Here is a 25267-nt window from a genome sequence, read left to right as displayed (position 1 = left end):
TTGATTTTTGTTTGCTTCATGTTCTTCAAGCTGTTGCCTTTTCTTTAAGGAAGGGGGCCTGTCCACACTAACCCTGGCCTCATCGCAAAGGTTCTCTATCAGGAAACCTTTGTCAACCATAACACGGTCGACATATGCCGCGCATTTGTTGAGTACATTTGAGTGGGCTGTGAGTCGCGTGTCTGAAGCGCGACCTCCAAACGCTTTCCCAACTAATGTTATCATGCCGCTTGGAGCAACTCCAATCAATACTTTGATTGTGTACTGGCGTTTGTATTGGCTGTAGGTAAGCAGCCGCGATGTCAAGTCACTTGGCCTTTCAAGAGCCACCTCTGTGCAGTCTAATACAATGAGAGTTTCCTTGTATTCCTTGAAATAAATTGTCGAGTTTTCCAAGACTGATTCTTTGCAAGGGAAAAACATTGCCTCTCCAAGTACATTTGCAAGAATGCATATGGCATTCTTCAAAATGTTCGATGCAGTTGTTCTGTGAATAGAAAAAAGAACAGATAAAAAGCTGAAGCTTATGTTGTGGTAGAGTTTCACAAAAACCATCAGCACGGTATCTTCGTCACTTAATGCAAAACCTCTCGGAATGGATACTCCGCGCAAGGCAGCGAACTCTTCAATTATATTCCTCAACAGCTGCAGACATGGCAATCCTGTGAGCACTTTGATGGTGTCGTCTGTCTGCCCAACCGCACATGAAAGGAGAGGCTTGGGGCGGCCAATGACTAAGAGAGGACTCGCCTGTTCACAGGCATCCCGTAGTGTGCCAGCTTGTGCACACACAATCTCGGTGAACTGTTCCAGTATATCTTCTTGTGGCACTGTAACGAAAGCACAACAGATCTGACTTTACTAGTACAGTAAACTCGTATGTGTGGAACTATACTTAATGTGTATTCGTTGTGCCAAGTATGCTTTCTTGTCATGCCAAGTCAGAATGCTAGCTAGCAAAAATAGTAGCCAATTCGGTAATCTCGCATACCTTCGTATACCTTCGAAGCATACCTTCGTACGCAGTCTCCTCAGCAGGATTTTCTTCATGAACAGAGGCTTGACCTGCACCATACACCAGGCAGTGAATTACTTCGAAAACGCAAAATCATTGTGCTCGCAGAAGTTATCCAAAGGCTACTACGAGGCACACAATGCCGGAAAAACTCTGGCTCAACAATTACATAAGTTTTGTAATCCTCTTGGGCACATAATGAGAGATAAATGAAATTTCTAACTCAACTGCAACATCGTCGGCTTTGCTTCCTGGCATCCTTGATTGCCTTGAAACAGGGGCTCTTTTTGCTATTACAAAAAAAGAAGAAAAAGGGTATTGGGGGGTTGTGCATTATTGGATACGATTGTTCCACGTGCATTTGGGTATTTTCACCGAAAAACAACCATGAGTGCGCATATCAGCTGTCGGGCAACTGCATAGGTTTACGAAAAATACGTTCGCTGCAGAAATGAAGCAAAAGCTTGTGTGGATAAAAACCATAGAAAGAACGCCTGTCAGCAGCATCACTTACCCGGTGGCTTGCGAGGCAGCTTTTGCTTGTCAAATATGCGCTGCGGCAAGTTCAAAGTTGTCAGTGCATCGGGCTTCAATTTTTTCCGCCCCTTATAAAAGAGAGAAAAAAATATATCAATATGAGCAGTAGGAATAAATTCGCTCGCGCATGTTCGTTCATCGCTTAATGGACCATCAGCTGTTGGCTCGCGAAACGACACTGTTTAATCTGTAAGAGATCATGCGTACACACTTGCCGTGTTTCGGTGCTCGTATTTACAGTTCGGAACACTGAAAACAGTTCCCGTGGCTGAGGAAAGACAACGGAAAACGTGAACTAGTCACGCTCGGTGACGGTCGTTTAAACGGACTCGCAGCTGAGCGCGAACCTTGCATTCACTGCGCAGGCGGCGCATGAAGGATATAAAATAAATTGCATGCGTGGAGACACGGTTAATTTACTTGCGGAAGTATATGAAAGCCCAGGCAACTCATTACTGGCATCCCAGGCCACACCGCCACGAACTTTCGCGGACTGCAACGATCTTCACACGCACAGTAACTACGCAGCAACTACGCATGCAGCAAACATTAATGCCCAGATTGCCGATTAGGATTCCCAAACGTGATATCAGATTTGACTACTCACCATCCTTTTTCGTCAGCGAACGCTTGAACGCACCATCGTCGAAATGCTTACTGCACACCATCACATACTTGGAAGGCGCCTTGCCGTTCCGAAGCCTGACGAGCCATTCTCGGCGACGTGCCGCGTCAACGGGATAGCAGTGAAAGCTTATCCCTGGCTCTGTGCAATATGTGCTGCATTGCGGAACCGAACAAAATCTCACCATGGTAAATGAAGCGTTTTCTGAGGGCACGGAGCACAGAATCGCGAAATGAAAACAGTAGGCCCGTACACTTCCACACACCGCACGGGCGACGCATCCACACTAACGGGGCGATGGTGCTGCCACCTATAGGTCGATCTCGCGGCCAATAACGCAAGTGGTCAAAAACGTGGCACGGTAACTGAGCAAGGCAACTGAGCAAAGTAACTGAGCAATACAAACTAGCACGCGCTCAAGCCCTTCATTAGATGTATTTCACCGGCAGCAGATGGGCTGCCATCTTGACTACCAAGTCCAGCGGCACTGCTCTTATGTAAACCCACTCAGGCTTGTACAGAACTGGTTTACTCATGCAAATACCTGCTCAGAAAGTAGAGTGGAGTACTTGTGCTCACATGTTGCCATTAGGAAATCTGAAAAATTCAGCAGAACTGGAAATCCTGGCCCCGGCGTTAGAACACCACACAGCTGCACTGGACATGCGATGCCCTGATTTAGCCATCTTCGTCTAACGCTTGGTTGACCTGGGCCGCTATTTTGTAGCGATGCCTTATGCCTTATTCTATGCTATTCTTATCATCCACCACACACGGCCGCCTGATCCCGTTGACAATGTGGGCAGACCGTCGCTCTGACCACTGGCCAAGCGCGAAAAGCCTGAAAAAGCATAGAATCGGAAAAGGCATCGCTACAAAACACCGGCCCTGGTTTCCTGCGTCTTCCGTTCCTTGGGCGCCAGATCAAGTTTCTCTGGCTGAATTTTCCCATCTTCATACTTGGCCCGACAACCGAAGCAGATGACTGAGCGCGATCCGACTTGTGATATTGCTGGGCGAGCGGCAAGGTTGAGCGGAGGCAAGCTCGATGAATGCACGAAGTCAGCCGCTTCCCGCGCTTCGCCCGATTTAGAATTCGCAAAAAAGAGAAAAAAAACTAAATAGAAAGGAGAGTTGTTTTCCGTTCAGTCAGACTTCTTTATTTCTACAAACTTGTGAATGACAGGAAATGCGAACATCGACATCTATTTTCCAGATCTTAGAATGTACGGCAAGCGCTAGGAGCGCGCACGTTCCTTAAAACCGAAACTAGCACTCGCCTTCCGGAGGTTAGACCAATCGCTAGTGTGAATTTTGAAGCTAACATCTGCGTCACTGCCCTACACTCTAAAAAAAGCTCACACCCTTTTGGGTTGTATTTCGTCCCCAAACAATAATCGTCATCTGTCCTGCCCGCATTCGCTTTTAACGCTGCGAGCCCGGTATACTACCTAGTCACGAACGGCATGCGCATAGAATTTCTCACTATATTACCTAGAGGGAAATCTGGCGCTGCTGCGCTGTGGCATGCATGGGAATGCCCATAGAGTTTCTCACTCTAACACAATATGTATAGCGAGAAACTTTATGGGAATTATATTCTAGTACACTATAATGGGAATGTCGGTGTATTATGACTTCGGATTGGCATCGTTCTCGGAGAGCCAGGCAAGCACCGTTCCCTCTGTCACAACGATTCATTTTCTACTAAAACTGCACGTAACAAGCTGTTTTAGCTTTATTATGACACTAAAACATGTTTTGTTTAACTATGGGACCTTGTTAGTGCATCTACAATTATATGATACGTAAAAAGTGTCACCGGGCCACTAATGTTGGTAGACAGACGACAAGATTCGTGTTCGCTTTGAAACAGTTTGTCGTCTGTCGTTGCTTTTCTTCCCTTAGTCATGCATTGTAGGTGAGTAAAGATGCAATTTGCGTGAAAGGAAACTTTTCATGAAGATTTTGCTTTAAGAACGCGTTATTTGTGTAGCCATGTCCACGTTTTAGACGAAGCCTCTTACAACACCAGCCAACACAAGCCTCGCAGACACATATAACGTCATTCCCATGACGGCGCAGCGCCCCTTAGGAAACTCCCATAGACGGTGGCGCCAGATTTCCCTCCAGGTGTTATAGCGAGAAACTCTATGGGTATGCGCGTTATCAGCTTGACGCAGCATTCTCGACAGGAAAGTAGCGAGTGCCGAGTTTTCAAGAGAGGGAACGCAAGCAAGGCAGATGACAATTGTTGTTTGGGGACAAGGTAAGCCCCAAAGGGTGTAAACTTTTTTTTAGAGTGTATCACTTCGTCAGCGTCAGTTGAACGACACAGAGCCGCACAAAACGCTGAAATGAACCGCTTTACTATAAATATTATATTTTTTTTCGTAGCCACCACTGTAGGTGCTAATTTCTTGGCCAAGTAATGTGATTTAGCGTTCATTAGAGCATTGTTGCTACCGGAGAACTCTTGCACAACGACGCTTGCTGGGAGCCTCACGCATAGCAACGAACGCACAAGTCCTGTGCAGCTGGTGCCGTGAGCGCTGCCAAGCTGACGCGCGGGCGGCGTGTAATCGGCCCGCGGCTCTCTCAGCGCCCGTGGCCATTGTCGTGGGCTAATATGGCGTGGGCCCGATAACGGATGACAGACCGGCGGGGCTAATTACTTGCCCGTTGCGCGCACACAACGACGGACGCGACCGAGCCTCGTCCTCCGGCGTTCTCCCACCCACCGCGGTCCGCGCGCGTCGGCTCTCAATTCCCTGCACCACGTCAGAGGGCACGAGTAGCCACATCCAGTAACTGACTCGCTCCGATGCGCAGCTGCTGCGATGGCAGCCGTCTAACGTAGAGCACCGAGTAGCCTGGAAATGGCGGCCTTAATCGTATGCCACTAAGCTGCGCCAGCGCATGGCATTTTGGTGCGTGCGCGCGCGCGCGCGTGTGTGTGTGTGTGTGTGTGTGTGTGTGTGTGTGTGTGTGTGTGTGTGTGTGTGTGTGTGTGTGTGTGTGTGTGTGTGTGTGTGTGTGTGTGTGTGTGTGTGTGTGTGTGTGTGTGTTCAAGTGATATGCAAACATTAGCTAGCATCAGCTAGCAAGCATCAGCTAGGGACAGAAAAAACAGACAGCATCGCTGCGGCGATAATGCCGCGGCTATGCTGTCTGTTCTTTCTGTCGACACTTAAAACTCATCGAGTGGTGTTCTATGAAGCGGCATTTCACGGCACTGTGAATTTAACGCCTCCTCTCACTTGAACGCGGAAGGATGCTTGGTGGCAAAGTTGGCAACATTGTAGCTCTGCATGGTCCAGTCATCGAGCGCGGTTCTTTCTACGGCTACAGTCACCGCTCGGTGGCCGCCGCCGTATGGCAACGCTCAGACGGCGCGGAGAGCGCAATCATCGGACTCGGCACTGCAGCAGCCCGCGTTTGGAGAGAGAGGGAGGGAGGGGTGGGGGATCGCACGGTTCTCGCTAAGCCGTTGCGCTAACGGCAAATTGAACGGCAACGGAAGGGAAGCTGGGGGGCGATGGCACGCAGACGCACAATGTGCCGCCATCGCGCGCGCCTCGAGCGGTGATTCATCGTTATTAAAAGTTAGCCACCGCGGTGGTGTCGCGCCCTGACTGTGACACGTGGGGGTTCACTGCCTGCTTTGCGCGCGGCTGCTTCCACACAATTCGGTAGCATTGTGTCACTACGCGTGCACATTTCAGGAGAGACTTCGTTGCGCGTTGTTGATTATAGTATGTTATTATTATTATTATTATTATTATTATTATTATTATTATTATTATTATTATTATTATTATTATTATTATTATTATTATTATTATTATTATTATATTTAGACACTTGCTCCATGTCTCACCAACATCACACATATTTTAGTGCAACAGAAAACAAGCTATACAAGGAGAATGAGTCACGAGGTATCTTCCCCCGAGGCCTATATTTACCGGTTCAGATTTCGCGCAGTCAAGTTTATGGCCCGTGCATTCTTGCCGCTGGCCTCTCTGGCGTCATATTCCTTTCTTTCTTTCTTTCTTTCTTTCTTTCTTTCTTTCTTTCTTTCTTTCTTTCTTTCTTTCTTTCTTTCTTGAGGCATATTGCACGTTTGGTTGTAGAATATTTACTACCATCTGTAAGACGTTAGACTAAGTACAATAGAACTATATATTACTGCATAATGAGGCCATATCCTCTCCTCGCCCTATTAGTAATCAGGTGCAGGCAATTGAACACTGTCCCTGTGGGTCGCAGCGGGCGCATGATGGTGGACGTCCTGGAGAAGGAGATCCAGGCGTCCAAGGCCCGCGGCCACGTGCCGTTCTTTGTCAACTGCACTGCCGGCTCGACGGTGATTGGCGCCTTCGACCCCATACACCCGATCGCCGACATCTGCCAGCGGCACGGGCTTTGGCTCCACGTAGACGTGAGTCTCCCTGCTATAGGTTCTTGTACCTCGGATCTTTGATGCGGCAAATGGTGAACAAGGCCTTTGCGTGCGGCTGGCATTGTTGCCGAAGGAGACCACAAGAAAGGTTGCTAGTGGTTGGCTTTGGCGTGCTCCTTCTGGCTACAAACGCACTCATGAATTTACGTTTCCTTGCAGGCTGCCTGGGGTGGAGGTTGCCTCCTCTCTAAGAAACACCGGCATCTTTTGGACGGCGTTGAACGGTGAGCGCTGCTGTATTGTGTACCTCATCTCGATAACAATTGGCTACTGTTTGGCACATCGCGCGCAAATTTATTAAACTAATTATGTCATGCTTGAACAGAAGCCAAAATCCACGACAGGAGGAACAAACTTTCTTTATCGTACAATTTCTCCATCGGGCCATGAAATTAACACTACAAAGTTCGTTGTTGGCTTACTACAACGTCGCTGGTCTTTCTATTTAATTCAAAACTGTTCCCTGTGGCAACATAATTTATTTTGTGTTTGCTGACAACAACCTCCCTTTTGCCCCTTACCCCAGGCCGAGTAGCAGGTCAGAACATTGATTCGGGCCGACCTCTCAGCTTCACTCTCATAACAAATACCTCTCTCCCTCTCATTCTCTTTTCGTAATCCACAGCCGTAAATTAGTGTAGCTCGCGAAGCGTTTCATAGTGATTACCCTCGCCGTCTTCACAGATCCGACTCGGTGACATGGAATCCTCACAAGCTAATGGGAACACACTTGCAATGTTCCACGATACATCTGAAGGAGGACGTGAGTGCCCTGTCGAAAATTCAGCGCTAATATTATGCTTGTTCCTTCCTTCTTTTTTTTCAATTCCGCACTTGTCATGCACTGGTGGCGTTTTTCGCAGGGTCTCTTGCTCAGCTGCAATCAGATGTGCGCCGAGTACCTGTTCCAACAGGACAAACATTACGACGTGTCCTTCGACACGGGCGACAAGGTGCCCCAGTGCGGACGCCACAACGACATATTCAAGCTGTGGCTCATGTGGAGGGCCAAGGTACGCACGCTGTGCTGTTACTTCGGTGTCTTTCTCGCGATGCTAAGTATAAGGAAATTTAAAACATTCAGCTCGGTCGAAACGATGAAACGACAAACACTTACCACAAAAGAATTTGTTCACGGTCTTCAACTTTTGTCACGTTCCGTCCCGAACCGACGGGATTTCGTCTATGCTCTCGATTTCAAGCCATGATATGAAGCCGCAGAAGTCGCGGGAAGGAGACCATAAACGAACGCGCGCTCCTACAAAAATTTACTGGATAAAGAAAGCGGCACTCTTACACAATGCGAAAAGTAAAAGCAACAACCAAACGGCCAAGTCACGAAAACTTCAAACGTATGGCCAGCGGTAACAAGAAAAGCAGTTCAGCCGCAGTAATGCGTTCGTCCCCTTCCTCGTTTTTCCGTGTCCTCCACGGTCTTGCACTACGCTTCCGTACGAACTCGGACTTTAAATTTTGCTTCATTTGCAGCAGCCGCGCTAGCTTGACTATAGCTACGTCACGCTACCGTAGTTAGTGATCACGTATACAGGAAAACTCCAATAAAACCAATATATATCGCTTTTTTTCATCAGAACGATTGATATGAATATACTTGTATTATGTTCTGTAAACTTGTTTGTCGTACGCTAACGCGCTCATCTCATTTGGCTCGTTTCAGGGGACCGCGGGTTTCGAACGTCAAATAGACCACCTTTTTGACATGTCCAAGTAAGTGTTCTTAATAACGTTAAGAGTATGTATTAGCCTGTCCTCTCTTCTGTGTACCGTTCAAGATGAGCTATAATTCTTATTTTGCCGTATTCACGCCGAGCCCTTTCGTGATATCCTGGTATGTAAGATTACCCCTTGAACGCGTTGTCTTCTAACGCGAGAGTGTCGACCAAACTTAAGTGCGCGTGCTCACCTTTTTATGCACGCAGACAGCAAGTCACACCTCCGCAGGCTTGTCTTGCCAATCATCATGAATGCGTTCGGCCGTATGGGCCTTCCTATAATTCTTCACTCAATGCTAGGTTATGTTTTACTCAGCTGTGAATAGTACGTCCAGCATAACTAACAACAAAGCAAAAGTATGTGGAGTATGCGCGGGTCCATAACAAGACATAGAAAGGTCACCGTCTTGTGGGCAAGAATTCATCCGTTAGGACTACTCTTTGTCGCATCAGACCAGAAACGTTCCAACGCATTTTCTTGGCGGCAGAAATACGCTCCAAACGGCCGCTTTGTTTCTCCCGTAGTAGATCTGTGCCGTCGGCAGAATATTACCAACGCGTAATGTAATGTTAAACCTGCGAACACAGGGGTTTACAAACGTCGCACATCCTGTTCATGCATCCTGCCCCGCCTTACTATGGTTTCAACCCGAGTACAGTTGCGTCTCAAAGGAATGAGTGTCTCCAACTGCTTCTCGTTCCTATACTCGTAGAAACTAAAGGCACAATACGCGCTGGACCTGAAACGATTCCGCGTTCTGTGTGTTGCAGCTACCTCGTGCAGAAGATCAAGGACAGGCCAGATATGTTCCATCTACTACTCGAGGTGAGACTCACTATCGGAGCCTAATATTTACTCTACAACAGATGCAGAGAAGGTGTCAAGGGAACAAAATGTATAGTCCAACGCTAGACATATTTGCAAAAAAAAGAAGAAAAACTCGATTTCTTTCACTCGGAGAAACATTTATAAGCGAGAGATAGTCTAGCATATTGACCTAGTTTATCCAAGATATTCAATGGAAGAAGGAGACTCCTTGTCTGGCCCTTGCGCCACATCACAGCATCATCATCATCAAGAGACTTGAAGCGATCAGCTGTAGTCGTACAACACTGACAAAGAAACTTGTTTTTTCTCGTTGCTCTGACGAAAACAAAAATAAGTAAATAGAGTTTATTTCGTTTGCTTTTATCACTTTTCGTCAGGGCAGCAGTTGGTACCTTGAGCGTTGTGAACAAGAGACGTTCACAACGCCGAGAAAGACGAGGAAACTTGTTTTCGTGAGGAAAACAGATCAGTTTTCTCATTGATTGTCAAATATATTCTGAATTGCGAAAAAGAACATAGCAAACGCCGTTTCGCCTTCTTAGATAAGACTTAAATGTTCAAAATTTACTATCTTTCCGGGTCTCGACCCTTGGGCACAGCGACAGGAGGGTTGGCGATGCCATCCAGGATTTTATTACCGGGTCCGAAGTATTTAGACTATAAAATCAAAACCTAAGAAGTTGTTATAATTCTACAAAATCCATTATATTAGCTGCATTTTTGTTTTAATTTATTCCTGCATTCTATTAAATTAATAAGCTGGAATCTACCTATTACTTCTCATATACCGATTCACCAATTTTGTTTCAAGTCATTTTATCACTCTTTTTCTTATTGTTATGTGGAACTACCCGATTCTTGGCCAATCCCCCCATCCCCCAATGTGTGCATTTGGCCCTAACGTCTAGGCTCTACACCTACAACAGTTGTTGCCCCGACGGAAGCAAGTTTCCTCGTATTTCTCGGCCTTGTGAACATTCTCCTGTTTGGCCACTGGATATACGACCATCGAACTCGTCAGCTGTCCTTATCGTACCACGCGTGCCTTGTAATTTTTTTTTCCGGGAACGCTACACTACGCTGCACTCCACCGTGCCAGTGGTAGCCAGAGACTTTTTTATGCAAGCAAGATGCCACATTCGCGGAAAGGACTTGCACAACGAACTCGGATGATGGGAGCCAGTCGTGAAGTCTCCCTTCTCTTGTCGCAGCCGGAGCTAGTGAACGTGTGCTTCTGGTACATTCCCAAGAGGCTTCGCGGAAAGCCCCACAGCAGGGAGAAGGAGCAGGAGCTGGGAGTGGTGAGTGTGGACCTTTCCTCCTTCTGTCGGCACGCAGTCCTCGTGATCTAATTGCAAAACAGCGCAAGCTACCAAAGGGAACAAAACGAGCGCTCGATTCGTTTTTTTTAATTTTATTCCTGTGCTTCTGCGCTCTTTTTACAAGACACTATAAAGCCTTAGTGTACAAATTTCAGGAGGGATATTAAAGAGACAGAGTAATGGAAGTTCTGTAGCCAATGAACGTCTTACATCGTTCCGACGCCGTAGTACATGTCTACAGATAATTGTTCCCTTGTTTGGTATCGTTAACGTGCACGACGGTGCACAGGGGCGTCTTCACTTGCCCCCATGCATCCAAACAACAATCTCCGAAGTCGAGACACAACTGCGAACATAAAAATACTAGGGGTAGGCGAATATTTCAAGTTTTTCATAGAAAACTACACTAGTTATTCATATTTGTGTTCGAAAAGGGTTCTGTATTTTTATATTCGAAACTAACCAAATATTTCCTAACTAGCAACTGTTAACTTCTGATTATTTTTCTCTGTCTGCAAAACAAAGTATCGCAAATTATCAGGAGTGAAACAACAATAGTTTTTAAAGCACTACAGAAACGAAATGGGTAATGCAAGATTTGTTTTCGGCCTCGCAGCAGAAGGCATGACAACCTGTAATCTTTGCTTCTAGTCTTATCATAACAAGCCAACAAACACTGACACCAAGGACAACATAGGGGAAGTTAGTTGTACTTACTAAATGAATCAAAGAAACGATAAATAAATGGACATGAAAGTGGATGAAAAAAACAACTTGCGCAGTTAGAGAACGATCCCACGTCTTCGGATTACGCCTGCGATGCTCTAACCAATTGAGCTACCACGGCGCCGTTTTCCCCGTCCACTTTTTCTGGGTATTTATTTGTTACTGCTAAAACTAACCTTGGGGGTGTTAGCCCAAAGCTATGCATACGAAATGTAATTTAGGTGCAAACACGTAGTGAAGCGAATGGACAGCTCAAGTAGCAACGAAATGGGGTACGCCGCAACGTTTGCCATTGAGGCCTATCGAAAAGGTAGCGGTACTTTCGATCAATCCGGGGCCAGATAAAGTGCATAAGAAACCATGCGCTCTTGTTCTTTTTTTTTCTTTTTTTATGAGCATAAGGAGGCTATTGAATGAGAAAGTGGAATGCCTCTGTGAAAGGCCGTATGGGGCTGGATTTCATGTAGGAAATCAGGCGAACTTAAGGCCGGGCCACGCACCGCAGACAGACTTGGTCGAGTCTCCTGTCTTGAACTTTGTTGCCGTGTCCTTCCATTTATTATGCGAAGCATATTACGAGGGCTCAACCCAGCTCCTCAGGCGCGGCGGTGTCGCCTTGAAACCACGTGACACCGTGACGTCACGACAGAGGAGAAGTGGCTTTGGCTCAACTCTTGCAAGACGGGCTGGGTGGGAATCGAACCACGGTCTCCGGAGTGTGGGACGGAGACGCTACCACTGAGCCACGAGTACGATGCTTCAAAGCGGTACAAAAGCGCCTCTAGTGAATGCGGTGTTGCCTTAGGAACGAGCTGTTTCTAAGGCTCAGGCGTGCGTCGCTTGCTCAGGCGCACATTTCGTTGCCGCGACGAACGCTGCGTTGCTCGACGCTCACCGCGTACAATGCGGGGCGTCCAAGGCTAAGCAGAGTAACGCATGAGTTGTTTCTTCGTCTAGCCGAACCAAATATAGCCAAGCAGCAGCAGTTCACCAAGCTAAACAGTGGTTCAACAACTAAAATAAAGGCTAGTATGCTTCGCATCCTGGGCTTAACCTTACCTAAGCCACAGCCATTTATTTCTTCATTTATTCCAAGTTTTCACGTTTTTGTTGGGGCTTCGTCGCGTTTTCTTTCAAATTGCTTAAGCCCCCCCCCCCCCATTACCTAGTCAGGACTAATGTTTCCGCCATGAAGTCTGAAAGAGTGTATTTTTCTGAGATAGTTGGCGCGGGTGGTTCATCTTGCATCGATGACAGAAAGAAAACGAAAAGCAGAGATGTTAATCATGTTTCTTCTGGTTTGCTACCCCACAATTTGGAAAGGGCAGATAACGAAAGTGCGAGGAGGTTGTGATGCCTGCGCCCACGCACGACAACGAGTTCAATGTGCGTTCGTGGGCACACAGTGATATCCGCAGCAGAGTCCTGATTTCCCCGCCGATGACGCTCAAAGTTAGAGTCCCACGTCTCGTGCCGTGTGAGGGCGCGCGCTTCATGTCTGTCTGTTTCGCACACTCTCTAATTCGGACACCCTCTCATCGCGTGACCGTGGCTGCCGCTTTCTTTGCAAATTCTGACATGGTGCGTGCAGGTGACAGCGCACTTGAAGGCGCGGATGATGAACACCGGGACGCTGATGATCACCTACCAGCCCATCTGGGACAAGCCGAACTTCTTCCGAAACATCGTTTCCAACGCGGGCGTGCGACGAGAAGACATCGACTTCCTCGTCGAGGAGCTGGACCGCCTCGGCCACGACCTGTAGGACGCTTTCTTCCGACGAGCGTCTTCCACGCCACGTCCTCTGTTTCCCGGCGGCCCCGCCACTGTCCTTCGGAGTTGGCCAGACCGAACCGAGCTGCTGTGAGGCCCCGCTAGTTAGGAAAAGCAATCGCTGATATACGGCCAGGCATGGTAGTTGACGACGTGATGTTGACCCAACGGGGAAAAAACATCGCCGAGTTGTTCGATATATATTTTTTTTTTCTTTTTCGTTTTCGAGAACAAGCCATCGATTGATGGCGGTGCTCTTGTTACACGATGAAGGTGTTGATCAAGCAGAAACCGGTCTAACCTATAGCGTTGTTCGTTCGTTGGGCAAAACGCATACGAGGGCTCGAATTTCGTGAGAAATCTGCTGGTCCTTTTGTTTTACAAGTGTTGTTTGATGTCGGCTTGTCTTGCTACGTGCGCGTGGCACTGTTATTTAGCCGACCTTGTTAAGGCTCAGAAAGGAGAACTCCTCTGGGGCTTTTTTTCTGCTCCTACGTAACCAGGACGGTATTCTGCTCTGTAAATGTGTTATAGATATGCGCAACACAGAACATTTGGCGAGCTCTACGCTGTATAATTAAAAGGAAAAGAAAAAAAGGAACTGAGAGTGACAAAAGCCGGACAACAATTTCCAGCGATAAAATTGAGCATATTACAGGACGTAAAATCGCAGCTTGTGATTGTGCGTTTTATAGTATCAGGGAAAGGTCCGGGTAACTCGAGAACCCAGCTGAAGCTTTCTTCTGCTATAAGCGTGGGTTGCAGTGCAGCCACTCTGATTGGCTGTCGTCTTTCTTTATAACTTATCGGCTGTGGCATTGCTAGTGGACTAATACGTTTTCCTGCCACAGTGCCTATCTATTTCGCGCACATGTTTCGCAGAGGGGTGAAATCTTGTGGCGGGTTTCGTGACGGTGTACCGGCCTGTTTATTTAAACAGGTCATACGGTATAGAACGAAATGTAGAATTTTGCTGCGCTATAAGCGAAGTGCTGTGGACTGCTAAGCGAGCTAGATAGTAACAGCTGCTGATGTATTCTGTCTTATGCACCGCATTCCCTCAGCGATAGCCGGTGCCACAGTTCATCGCTGTAGTTAGCCCTATAAATTCAGTCAGGACTATCTGAACATTTAAAATCTTCGCGCGTATCCGCATGCATTTAGGCTTACTTTAAGGAAATCGTACAATTTTCGCAATATGCAAGCTTCTGTACGATGCCCACCGCCAAATGTGATGATCGCGTGAAATATTAGCCTTTAACAAGCCGGAGGTGAGGAAAGAAGAATCTGCGCTTCTTTCCTTTAGCGGTGCCACACTCGTTATACGTACACACTGCGTTGGAAATTGTATTTCATAATGCCTGCTTTTACAGCTACCTGTGCATTGTATTCCTTCATTTGATTTTTTTTTCAGGACTGGCTCTTGTCCAGAAAACTATTTTCTTGGAGAGCTTATGTTTCTTCGTTCGCTTATAGCAAAAGACTTGTGACGCTCTATTATGCGACAACACCCTATTGCAAAAACCAGCGCCACTGGGACCCAGTGCGCCGGATTATGGGCCCAGTGCAGCGCGCTGGACGCTGGGGCGCTGGGAAGGCGCTGGGAAGGCGCGGCACTGGCTACTCGTGCGAAAAACAGCTCTAGCGCGTTAAATATGCGGTGCCTGGACACCGTATATATTTTTTTGAATACAGAAAGCAAGGAAGAGCGCTGTAGTGCAATAAAAAAAAGAAAAAAAAACGTAAAAAATAAAATTGCTCCGACAAGGATTCGAACGACCGACCTACTGATCCCAAGTCCGTCACTTTACCACTGCGCCACGCCACCACAGGGAAATTTGAAGATAATTTGCCATGTCAAAGCCGAGAAGCAGTTTGTTTCGCAGAGCTACGTCTCGTACAGACATGGTTGATGCGCTATCGCCCAGCAACTAAAACTCACGCCTGTACCAGAAAGAAAAGGTTGCTGTCCGTATTCAGCAGCATGCTTGGAAGTGCCACACCATCGATTTTCACTTGCGATTGCTATTTTAACTACCCGCGCCGAGATCGCTCCCCACCGAAGCTTAGGCCTAGCGTATCCGCCGAGTCCATCCTCTGGGAGTATCTAGGCGCAGGAATCAAGGAATCTAACAAGGATAAATCACTCTATATGTCAGCTTTCGCATCGATGTTCTTAAATAAAATTTTTTTCATGTCTACAGTGCCAGCATAAGAAGCGATGACCGCAGATGTGACGCGTCATAAACACAGGTATGTGTGCTATCGCCGAAGGCTCCCAGCACTAGTCCGCGCTTCTCTGACGAAGATCTATGACTAGCCAGGCGTCTTGACTGAAAGGCATCACTGTACTAAGGAAACGGTGCATATCCTTTGCGTGAAGAACCAGAAATGGCTATCGAAATCGGCAGTAACAGGCCATACACCATCCCGGGTCGGCGGTTCATTTAGGAATTTTTTTCGAAGTTAAAACTGCAATCGCAAGTGAAAATCGATGGTGTGGCACTTCCAAGGATACTGCTGAATACGGACAGCAACCTTTTCTTTCTGGTACAGGCGTGAGTTTTAGTTGCTGGGCGATAGCGCATCAACCATGTCTGTACGAGACGTAGCTCTGCGAAACAAACTGCTTCTCGGCTTTGACATGGCAAATTATCCTCGAATTTCCCGCTACCCGTAAAAACATGGTTAGACGAAAAAGGAATATATGTGCCATGGACAGTAAACTGCTTACTTTGTAAAAAGCCAGAGACCATTGAACACGTTTTCATCGATTGCTGGGATGCAATATTTCATTGGGATGTCTTACAACGTACACTTAAAAAAGAACTACCGATTACACCTCTTGGTATTCGATATTTGCCAACCGATAACGAAGGAGGAGTTCCGTACGATATGTTTATGCTCCTTGGCCTCCACAGTCTGTGGAAAACGAGAATGGCAGTGCGACACTCCGATGTCGATGCCCGTCCGGCGAGAATAAACTTCATCGAAAGTGTCGCGTATATTCGGGAAATATATCGTGCCCAAAGTGAGCCTCCCGAGTGGGTGGCTATTCTTGATGAACTGATCAAGCTGAAGCGATTTTAATATATAATGTTAGCCAAAGTGTGGTTGACATGTTTTAGCGTTTGAATGTGTTCTTGGTTTGTGCTGCAAACAGGCAATAAAGAAAAAAAAAAAAGTGGCGTGGCGTAGTGGTAAAGTGACGGACTTGGGATCAGTAGGTCGGTCGTTCGAATCCTTGTCGGAGCAATTTTATTTTTTACGTTTTTTTTCTTTTTTTTTATTGCACTACAGCGCTCTTCCTTGCTTTCTGTATTCAAAAAAATATATACGGTGTCCAGGCACCGCATATTTAACGCGCTAGAGCTGTTTTTCGCATGAGTAGCCAGTGCCGCGCCTTCCCAGCGCCTTCCCAGCGCCCCAGCGTCCAGCGCGCTGCACTGGGCCCATAATCCGGCGCACTGGGTCCCAGTGGCGCTGGTTTTTGCAATAGGGCAATAAGCGATGTTAGGGGGTTTCGATGAATACAATTAGAGAAGAAAATACATAATCGAATTACCGCTGCATAAAACAAACATCTGGCACTTACATGCATATAAAACATGATGTTGAGCAAATGAGCAAACTTTTACGCAAGAAACCGGTTTTGCTGCCTACATACACTGCTTATATGTGATGAAGCGCATATTTAATTATAAATTCTGGTACTAAATCTACTTCCCAAAACCTGCGAGATGTAAACAATGGCATAATGTAAAATTGATTACGTAATAGCACAACAATCAATGTTCATATCAAAAGTATTTTCCTGTGGCAACCTACAAAAAACGAATGTTTTACCAACATCTGCACGTCCATGTCTTTCGCTATTTTTGGTGTAAACAAACCAAGCAGTAGAAAGCGTGAGATATATCTGATTTAAATTACTGCTGATATTTTTAACGGCGACCAATCCAGCAACCACTAAAACGTGAAATAGCGGCTTGACTGAAAGCACGTTCGTAGAACGTCAGTCAGCCAAAGAATATTGCCTTTCCTAAACTATATCTGCGTGGCGGCAAGCTCTCAGACAGTAGCGTTCTCGATTCTCGAAGAGCAAGAAAACAAAGGAAACTCGGAGGAACTAAGAATATATGCTCGACATAAGACTTTCCTCGCCTAGAAAAAAAAGAAAAAGAAAGATAAATAAATTGACACCTTGCGCTGTGTCTGCGTTTTCCAATCGCAAGATAACAGATGCATAAATATATGTATACATATGTGTATAACGTGTACATCGTGTTCCTGTTGCGGTTGAAGTAGCGTTGACACGTGCCGTACGCTCGTTGAGTTTCACATGAACCGCGTTGCGTTGAATCGCGATCAGTTGTAGGTGAGAAAGGAGAGGAGTGTTTCTTCTTCACTATCGTCGTTGCTGTTGATTTTCCGCGAGTCGTTCGCGGACGAATATAGACCATCCCCGCAGCACGTGCATGGTGGCGTCGTCGATCAGCACGAACATGTCGCGTCGTGTGACCAGTTCGGAAATTCGGCGATGACGCACCGCGCGGCTTTTCGACGTGCCAAAGCAGCAAAATCCCAAGTCTTCCAGGAGCAGGTCGCGGGAGCTTTGAGGGGGCAGGCCAGCTGGGCCTAACTGCGCAGTGTCAGCTAAGCCTATGTCCGCCATCTTTGTCCCAGGCCTCCCTAACACGTGCCAATCGTGCGCTCTATATGTGTGTGTAGATGAATATCGTCTCGTCGCCAGGACGACGGGACGGTCGGTATAAGCAGAAGAGAACGATAGCAGAGTTATATCACGTTGAACGTTTACAGAGTCTATATGATCCAGTTGTTTCGCGTTTAACGGTTGAAATGTGGCGATGGAAACTTCCCTGGCACACGAAGACCCAATGTCACAGTACGTGCTCGCCATTCGATCGAAACTTCCCCCAGTCCCTTTCCGAACGAGGTCAGCCGTGCTTACAGAGACATTCATTCTGCGGTTTTTTCCTGTGCACAACTTGAAGTCATAGTATCCCGTAGGTTGTGGTTTTTTTTAGACAGGTTCACATAATTTTGATGCTATAGGTACACAGGTGCTACTATTCTAAGTAATGAAGCTTAGCTTCTTTCCCAGTTTGCAGTGATATCGAAGAATTCATCTTTGCTTTGGGTGTGTCTCATCCTGAGAGTTGACTGCCACTCGACTCCGCTACTTTATGTAGACCTTCAAACGTATTAGCGCGCAATCTGTTTTCAAATGAGACAACACGCAAGCATCGTGCTTTCAGATGGGCTACACATTTTCATTGTGTCGTTTTCATCATGTTAGTGAATTATAGGGACTGCCTGAAGAAACATTTAGCGAAAGATCATTCCAACTGATCAGGAAACGCCAATGATATGCGCGTCAAATCATAACATTTTTTTTTACTTAGTGCCCGTCCGTAATTAGCAGTCGCTCATTCGAACAAAAACAGACCGCATCGGAAGGATGCTTATCGCGATCATAAACCCGCAAAAGTGTACGGGTGACACGACTCACTCACCTATTGCGCTTCTGGGATGCACGTAAGCCTTAATGTAGTACAAAACAGCAACCCAGAGTTTTCCCTTGATGCATTGCGTAATGCGCCGCGGCAGCGAACCGCGTGTGTGAACGGTAAACACTGTGGCATTAAATAGGTGCTTTCAGCCGCAGTCCTCTCTTCTTCTCATTCCAAGCGCTCCATTTCATAAAGACAATGCGTTTGTGCGTGGTAAATGGCGAATGTTTTGTGCTTCCATATCAGTTAACCTCGATTCTCCTGTGGCGTAAGATGGAAGTTGTTGATTGGCCTGCCTCAGTGCAACAGAAACAATGCTGCTGCAGAAAATCCTTGCACATTGTCTCGAAACCTGCAGATTTCCAAATCTCGCCTGTAGCAGTGTATAAAGCCACTCTAAGAGTATTTCTCGCTTGCATAAGATATACCTGTAGAATCTACCTGGAATTGAATCGCAGCCAAGTATACCGAGTTCAGCATTCACATGTTTCGCTGAAAGCAAGTAAGAGGTAAACAGGAAATTGAAATTTATCATGTTCGCGGCGAGGCAGCCTGTCACAATAAGACAGAGCGGAAAAACCCCCCGTCAGTGTAAATATTCGCCACCCTTGTACGTCCCGTATCATGATTCAAGACAGTATTATTCGTGTCAGTACACGCTACACGTCTGTGATGTCGCAAAGGTGTCTTGCTTGCCGCAGTCCTTCCCGTTCCCTTTCCGCTGGCTTAGGATTAGAGCTTCAGTGAGGTGAGTGAATGCAGATGCACCTGTTATCGCTACATTGACGTCGTTACGTCTTGCGCGTAAAATCCAGGCATTCATAAAGAGTATAGAAGAGTGCACCTTTATCGTGTGGTAACCGCTATGTACACGCAGCCGATATGGCTTGCCAGCACACCTCCCTGTTCGTACACACAAGGGGAAGCTTCTGAATGCCTCAGTGCCCAGTGCCCCGGTGACTGCTCGAAGCTTCGCTTGTCCGCTCCCGTGTCCGTCAGTGTTTGTTCCACCAAGTGGGCCTCAAATTTGCTTGTTGGCGCGCCTAAAACTCCAAAGTTGATCCGGGCGTCGTTGCTTACGAACAGCGCTGGTTGACCCTTTAGAAATCATGTACATAGATGTCCAAACCGGAATGCATGTGGATACCTGTAATCTGTGTTACCACGGCGTAGAGCCGTGCCTTGAATGGCTTCTCTCCTTTCACGATGGCGGATTCCGGAGGCCGGACAATCGCGATTCGTCTTTCGCTGCTTCCATCGCTAAACGAGGGAACAGTGCGCGTTCGCACCCCACCCCTCAGTGATTGCGGACTAAAGAACGCGCTGTGGCCGCCGAAAACACTTCTCAGCCCGTGGTGCGTGCCGCTCCCCTCAGTGAACAGCGAGAAACGTCGCAGCCATCTAAGAGGGTCGAGAGTGCAGCATTCATTTTTTATAAACATATTTGTCCCTCTGCTAACACTTACAATCTTAAACACAGAATAGTTTGGCGACCATGTCACGGCCCCTTTAACGACGACCCCGTTAACGACGTAACAAAATACTACATTTTAATAAGCCTTTCTGCCTTGGAAAAGCATAAATCCATGAGCATATCTCACTGTCCGAAATAAGGACAGTTAAACACTCTCGACCCTTCCTTGGCCGGATGAATTGACCCTTGAAAGTTTAGGGCACCAGGACGGGTGGTGCGAACTTTCCGTATCTCTGTAGGCCAAAAGGCAGACCGCGCTGCGGCGGTCTGGTAGACAAAATCAATACCGCATTCCCTGTACTACACTGGTCACGGTACTTCCTGTTCGCTTAACCGGCAGGTTATGTCGCGCGTTAGATTTCTCCGTGCGAATGAGCAAGACGTTCCAGCAGTTATTGATAAGCTATCCGCATTTTCTCTTCTTCAGACGCGCTCAAGAAGCGATGACAAGGCAAAAAGTAGAGCTAAATAAAAGTGATACAGCTATTCCGCTCATCACGTCTGTGATTAATGGTAACTGCTTTCGCGCAGTTACTTTCTCCACAGCAGAGGGAAAGGGAGACGACCTCAAAGATTTCCGATTCGCATGCGTTAATTTGCTGAATAAGAATGCAGGAGCTGCCCACAGCATTGGAAGCTCCTCACTGAGTGTAACGGCAAACAGACGATCCTAGATTGGAGCTTTGATTCGAGGCCCGCAAGCACAGTGGTACTACAAAGAAGAGCTGAGCAGTGGAGTTCCGAACGCAGCTCCTAGACCTGGCCTCCATACGTCAAGCTTATCACGTTACAGCACGTGATCTAACTCTGGCGTGCAACAGATAAAAGCACAAAGACAGTCACAACAAGTAAAAAAGTCTTCGACGCACTCTGTCAAGCCAAAAAGCAAAGAGTCCGAAATTTATAATGTGCAAATACGCAATTTATGTCTTTAAGCTCGTCTGCTAGTCCATCGAGATGTGGGACAAGCCGCCCTAGTAAGTATAAGTTCAGCGCATAGACAAGCGGAAATCCGGCGGATCGTTTATGGCGAAGAAAGCCAGAAAAACCGTGTGCCGCCGTTGCGTTTCACTAGGCGCAGTGATACAAGGTGCATCTCAATAGAAGTAAGCTTTACACTTTCGATTTTGCCACTAAACGTGCTAACTCCGTGCTCTGGCCATTGCTGTGCCCGTGATGAGTAAGTTGCCTTTGATTATGCGAAGAAGGCACCGGACGAGTCTGGTTGACCTTTTAGTGTGCAGGCGCCATCGCGTTTTCTTTTCAGTGGTTGGTCTCACGGGAGACTACCGAATTCCTATACGCGGCAACTCAGCGCACTACTTGGTCGCAAGCGCGACCTCGTGCGCACCTCGACCGGTTGGAGCAGAAATTTTTCCTTCGGCGTCGCCCGTAGCACTTGCATGGAAAGGTTACCCTCCCAGGCCGCAGACCTTTAAAAAAAGGTAGGTAAAAAAAGAAAGGGGCTGAGCTTTTACAAAACGTCAAAAGACTGCTCGTAACGAAGCGGAATTTCGTACGAAGTTTTCGTTGACTAAAAAATCACGTGTCGAGGCTGGTTTTCTAGACAATCTCAATAATTATGAGCTTCCATCACCAGGAGTAAAATAGCTTAGTCCACGTTCTACAAAACGGCCGCCTTTCTGTTTATTTCCTCAACGCTACCAGTGATCCTCTTTGATCTCAATTATGCGTAGATATACACATATGTATTTAACGTAAGCGTCGACAAATCGTATTATGTTGCGCTTCGAGACAATCCTCGATGCATCCGCTTCAAGCCCTGAGCAGTCAGAAACAGTCTTCCATGTATATATACGCAATATTATGACGATCTTAAAGTTGGCATTGTAAAGCAGTTTTCACTTTGCATACTTTCCTGTGTCAGGCACGGTAATTCTGCCGATAGCACAATGACGCCTGAGTACTTCTCTGGGCCTTGGACTATTCGCTCCAAACATTACTGCGCAATTGCAGGACAAATATCCCGCGTACAGCATATATGAGATAAACCGTTGCTCAAGACTCTTAGCAATAAATGAAAGAAGCGTAGCATCGAGGATTAAATTCTCTTCCGTGCACCATGGTCTCCTCCATGCATGAACATTCTCAAGGCGGTGTCTGCCGCCTTTTCCTTGTCTGCCACGTATTGTACTCTGTTTTCAACGCCGGCACAACAAACCGCTCCTTAAATCATTCCTCCACATAGAAGCGTTCCGGGGCGCTCAGTAATTGCATCATCACGCACCAAGTGAGGGTCGCTGGCAAGCACCGACGACAGCTACGTAAGACAGAGACGCTGATGTGTCGAGCTTCTTTCGAGCGGCATTTACGCCGCATAGCCGCGCAATGGTTGGCCCGCACACGTGCGCGCGGCCCAACCACTTCTCATTTATGCCTCGCAGCACAATCATCAGCGCCTCGCGCGGCGCCACAGTGGTTAAAATTGCATTCTCAATCAAGCGATAGCCCGTAGGAACGCATGCAGTCTATCTTTACATAGATATCTTCGCATGTGTCCGCGGGATGTTTGTTACGTCGCATGCGAGCCGTTTCCTTGTTTCTCGTATGTTTGTGCGCATCTGAGTGTACATACTCGGTTGGTTGTAAACTGAAATTCGCGTGCTGTGTCGGACTAACCCGATGGTGAATGCATCGTATTTGTGTTTTCCGTTGTGCTTCACAGCTTTAAGGATGCGGTAATGTAGCCAGGGCCAGCACACGTCATACGGTTTACCGCCAGCTCGTTTGAATGCCACATCTGGATGCAAACAAGCTATTCATGCTAAATATGCATGACTTAAAAAAAAAGTCCGCATTGCTTCACACCTACATGCAACACATACAGAATAGTGCTTACGAAGTGCGGTTGCATTAGGTCTGCCGAAAATCTACTTGATATAGCTTTACATTTTTGTTTCTTGACACATTCTCAGTGCCAACTAATTTATCGCCAACCTGAACGCAAAAAAAAAGAAAAACGATTTGAAGAGATTCCGCATTCAACTTTCTCCGTTGGCGAAGAAAATTAAGTCGGCACGTCACGTAGAGCATCTATTTTTCGCCGCGCTGACTGTGCTTTAGTCCCTGCGATGTGCGATGAATACCCTTGCGTTACACCGAAGACTTGTGTGATCCTACCCTTCTAGAATATCACGCTGCAAATGGTATGTGTCTGTTTCGCTCGATATTACTGCACAGAGGTGTAAAAGCAGTCTTTACGAACGAAACCGTCGTGTTATGGCCGCTGCTTTAAGGCGAGCAATCTGTTCGTGCCGCATGCATGCGCTGTTGGTCGTTGTATAATGTTTCAAACCAGAGGAACAGTGTGGTCCTCTCATAAGAGTCAAGCTTTATTCACCACAATGGACAAACATTCCCCGTATCCTGTGTACATCACGTCTTGAGTCGGTGTACGTCTCTGGCGCTGCTGAGTGAAAACATTTGTCGTGAGCGTTTTCGTGAGGGGCAACAGTTCTGCGGCACATTTCGAGCCGTACCGAAATGCAACTGTTGACGCATGTGCGCAAGCCGCATCTTCCCGTCTGCCTAATCGGATATTTGAGAAATCAAGGCGTTGCGTGCGTACGTGTTCGGTGCACAACTCTTCTCGAAGCAAGTACAAACGGCGAATGCTGTAAATTAGAGCCATATGCAGCACTACAATGCACATAACTTCCGGCAAAATGCACGTAGAAGAGAATAATATCGGACAAGCGGCGACGTCCAAACGTTGCTTATGCGTGTTTCTAATAACCAACTGTTCAAATACCAGTGCCCACACGTGACGTTCCTTGAAGTCCGCATTACACTATCGGCGAAATAGAAGTCGCGTCCGTGCGGAACCCGAGCTTGATAATCTTTTAACCAGTGACATGAGTGAGGCCAGCTATAATGCTTACAATTAGTACATAAAATATCTTAAACCCGTTTCAGTCAAAGCTTAGCAGCTTTACATAGCGTCAACACAATTGTAGCATGTTCGGCTTCATTAAAGCACGACTTGCAACGAAAGTTTCTTCTCCTTCGTGGGCACCGTTAATCAGGGTACAGCTTAAGTGTCGCATGCATAGGCGTTAAGCAGAATAGCGGTCCCAACAGGCAACAGATATATTCAGCCTATTTCAAAGTTGTAAGCAAGAGCCAGCTGGGATCAATGTAACATCCGTGAAGATCAAAAGATAGGACAAAAAACGGTAAAAGCTACTAGCATTGTTTGGTCACGTGGCGGGTCGCCCTACTTGAAGGTATTAAACTATGTGCAACCAAAATCCGCTAGCATCTTTGCTGGCATAAATACACACGCAGGTTCTTATCAAGATGTCACTGCGCATGCGTCGACCACTGTGCGGGTGTGTGGCGAATGGTCTTGCTGCAATGGTAGCACGAGCAACTGGTTCGAGAGAAACCGTGCGCACTCGATGGGTGGACCCTTTTGAAAACTGCAGGCTGACTTTTCCGCAACGCACCACTGCGGTCAACGTGTTGTTAAAATTACCATTATTGTACACGTAGTGCACGTTTCCTTCTTTTCCTGACCACTGCATTTACCGTGCAAGAAATGACAAACTACCGAAAACCTAAAGTGAAACGAGACATAACTACTATACGAATTTAGGCTCGTAATTTGTCCTGTAAGAACTCCACGCCACAGCGAAAAACTGAAGAAAAAAAGAAAGCAGGGGGAGGGCAGACTGCTTGTTACGGGTAAAAGGTAATACATCTGCTTCTAAATTTCGATCTGAAACCACGTTTCTGACTATGTTATCGTGACTTCGTGGATTCGAAGAAATTTTTCCCAATTTGGCGCAATAAACGTGAAGAGCTTCTAGGTGGCCTCTCTTTTTTCTCTCTCTCCCTTTTAAACCTTATATTATTTGCAAATTCAATGTAATAATTTCGTGTAATTCAACAGTTAGCCGGCCTCGACTGAATGTCGCATAGCTACAAGGAGCTAATGCGGGAAGAAGCTGTCTTTCGTCCTGGCGTCTTTTCTGCCACACTGGCGGTAAGACATAAGCTCCGGTGGCTATCTGTAATTTAATCAATCTAGCATCCCTTACTATTTCTCTTTACTGTCCCATTGAAAGTCTTCAAAAGGGTCTGCTGCTTCGCTTAGTGTGACAGTGTCTCTGAAGATTAAAAAAAAGAAATAAACAACTAATAGCTACATGTTGTAAAGCCTTCCACCCGCAGCTTCCCAACCTTTGTTCTCCTTAGTCGAGGGGAGCCGC

At 46.8% G+C, this 25267-nt stretch overlaps 1 protein-coding gene across 2 annotated transcripts in view; it reads left to right on the top strand.

Moving 5' to 3' along the window:
* Gad1 (glutamate decarboxylase) overlaps nt 1-14823 on the top strand; it is a 138785-nt gene extending 123962 nt beyond the window's left edge. For both annotated transcript variants that reach the window (XM_070537836.1, XM_065446125.2), the window contains exons 7-14: nt 6450-6621; nt 6802-6866; nt 7327-7405; nt 7506-7655; nt 8321-8370; nt 9147-9201; nt 10416-10505; nt 12844-14823. In XM_070537836.1, coding sequence (XP_070393937.1) covers nt 6450-6621; nt 6802-6866; nt 7327-7405; nt 7506-7655; nt 8321-8370; nt 9147-9201; nt 10416-10505; nt 12844-13017 — 835 coding nt within the window. In that variant the 3' untranslated portion in view covers nt 13018-14823. The remainder of the gene's footprint in view (nt 1-6449; nt 6622-6801; nt 6867-7326; nt 7406-7505; nt 7656-8320; nt 8371-9146; nt 9202-10415; nt 10506-12843) is intronic.
* The last annotated feature ends 10444 nt before the right edge of the window (nt 14824-25267 follow it).

Source organism: Dermacentor albipictus, chromosome 4 (genome assembly GCF_038994185.2).
Source record: "Dermacentor albipictus isolate Rhodes 1998 colony chromosome 4, USDA_Dalb.pri_finalv2, whole genome shotgun sequence".
NCBI lineage: Eukaryota > Metazoa > Arthropoda > Arachnida > Ixodida > Ixodidae > Dermacentor > Dermacentor albipictus.
The sequence above is the reverse complement of the archived record's forward strand: the minus strand, read 5'-3'. Positions and strand labels throughout refer to the sequence as shown.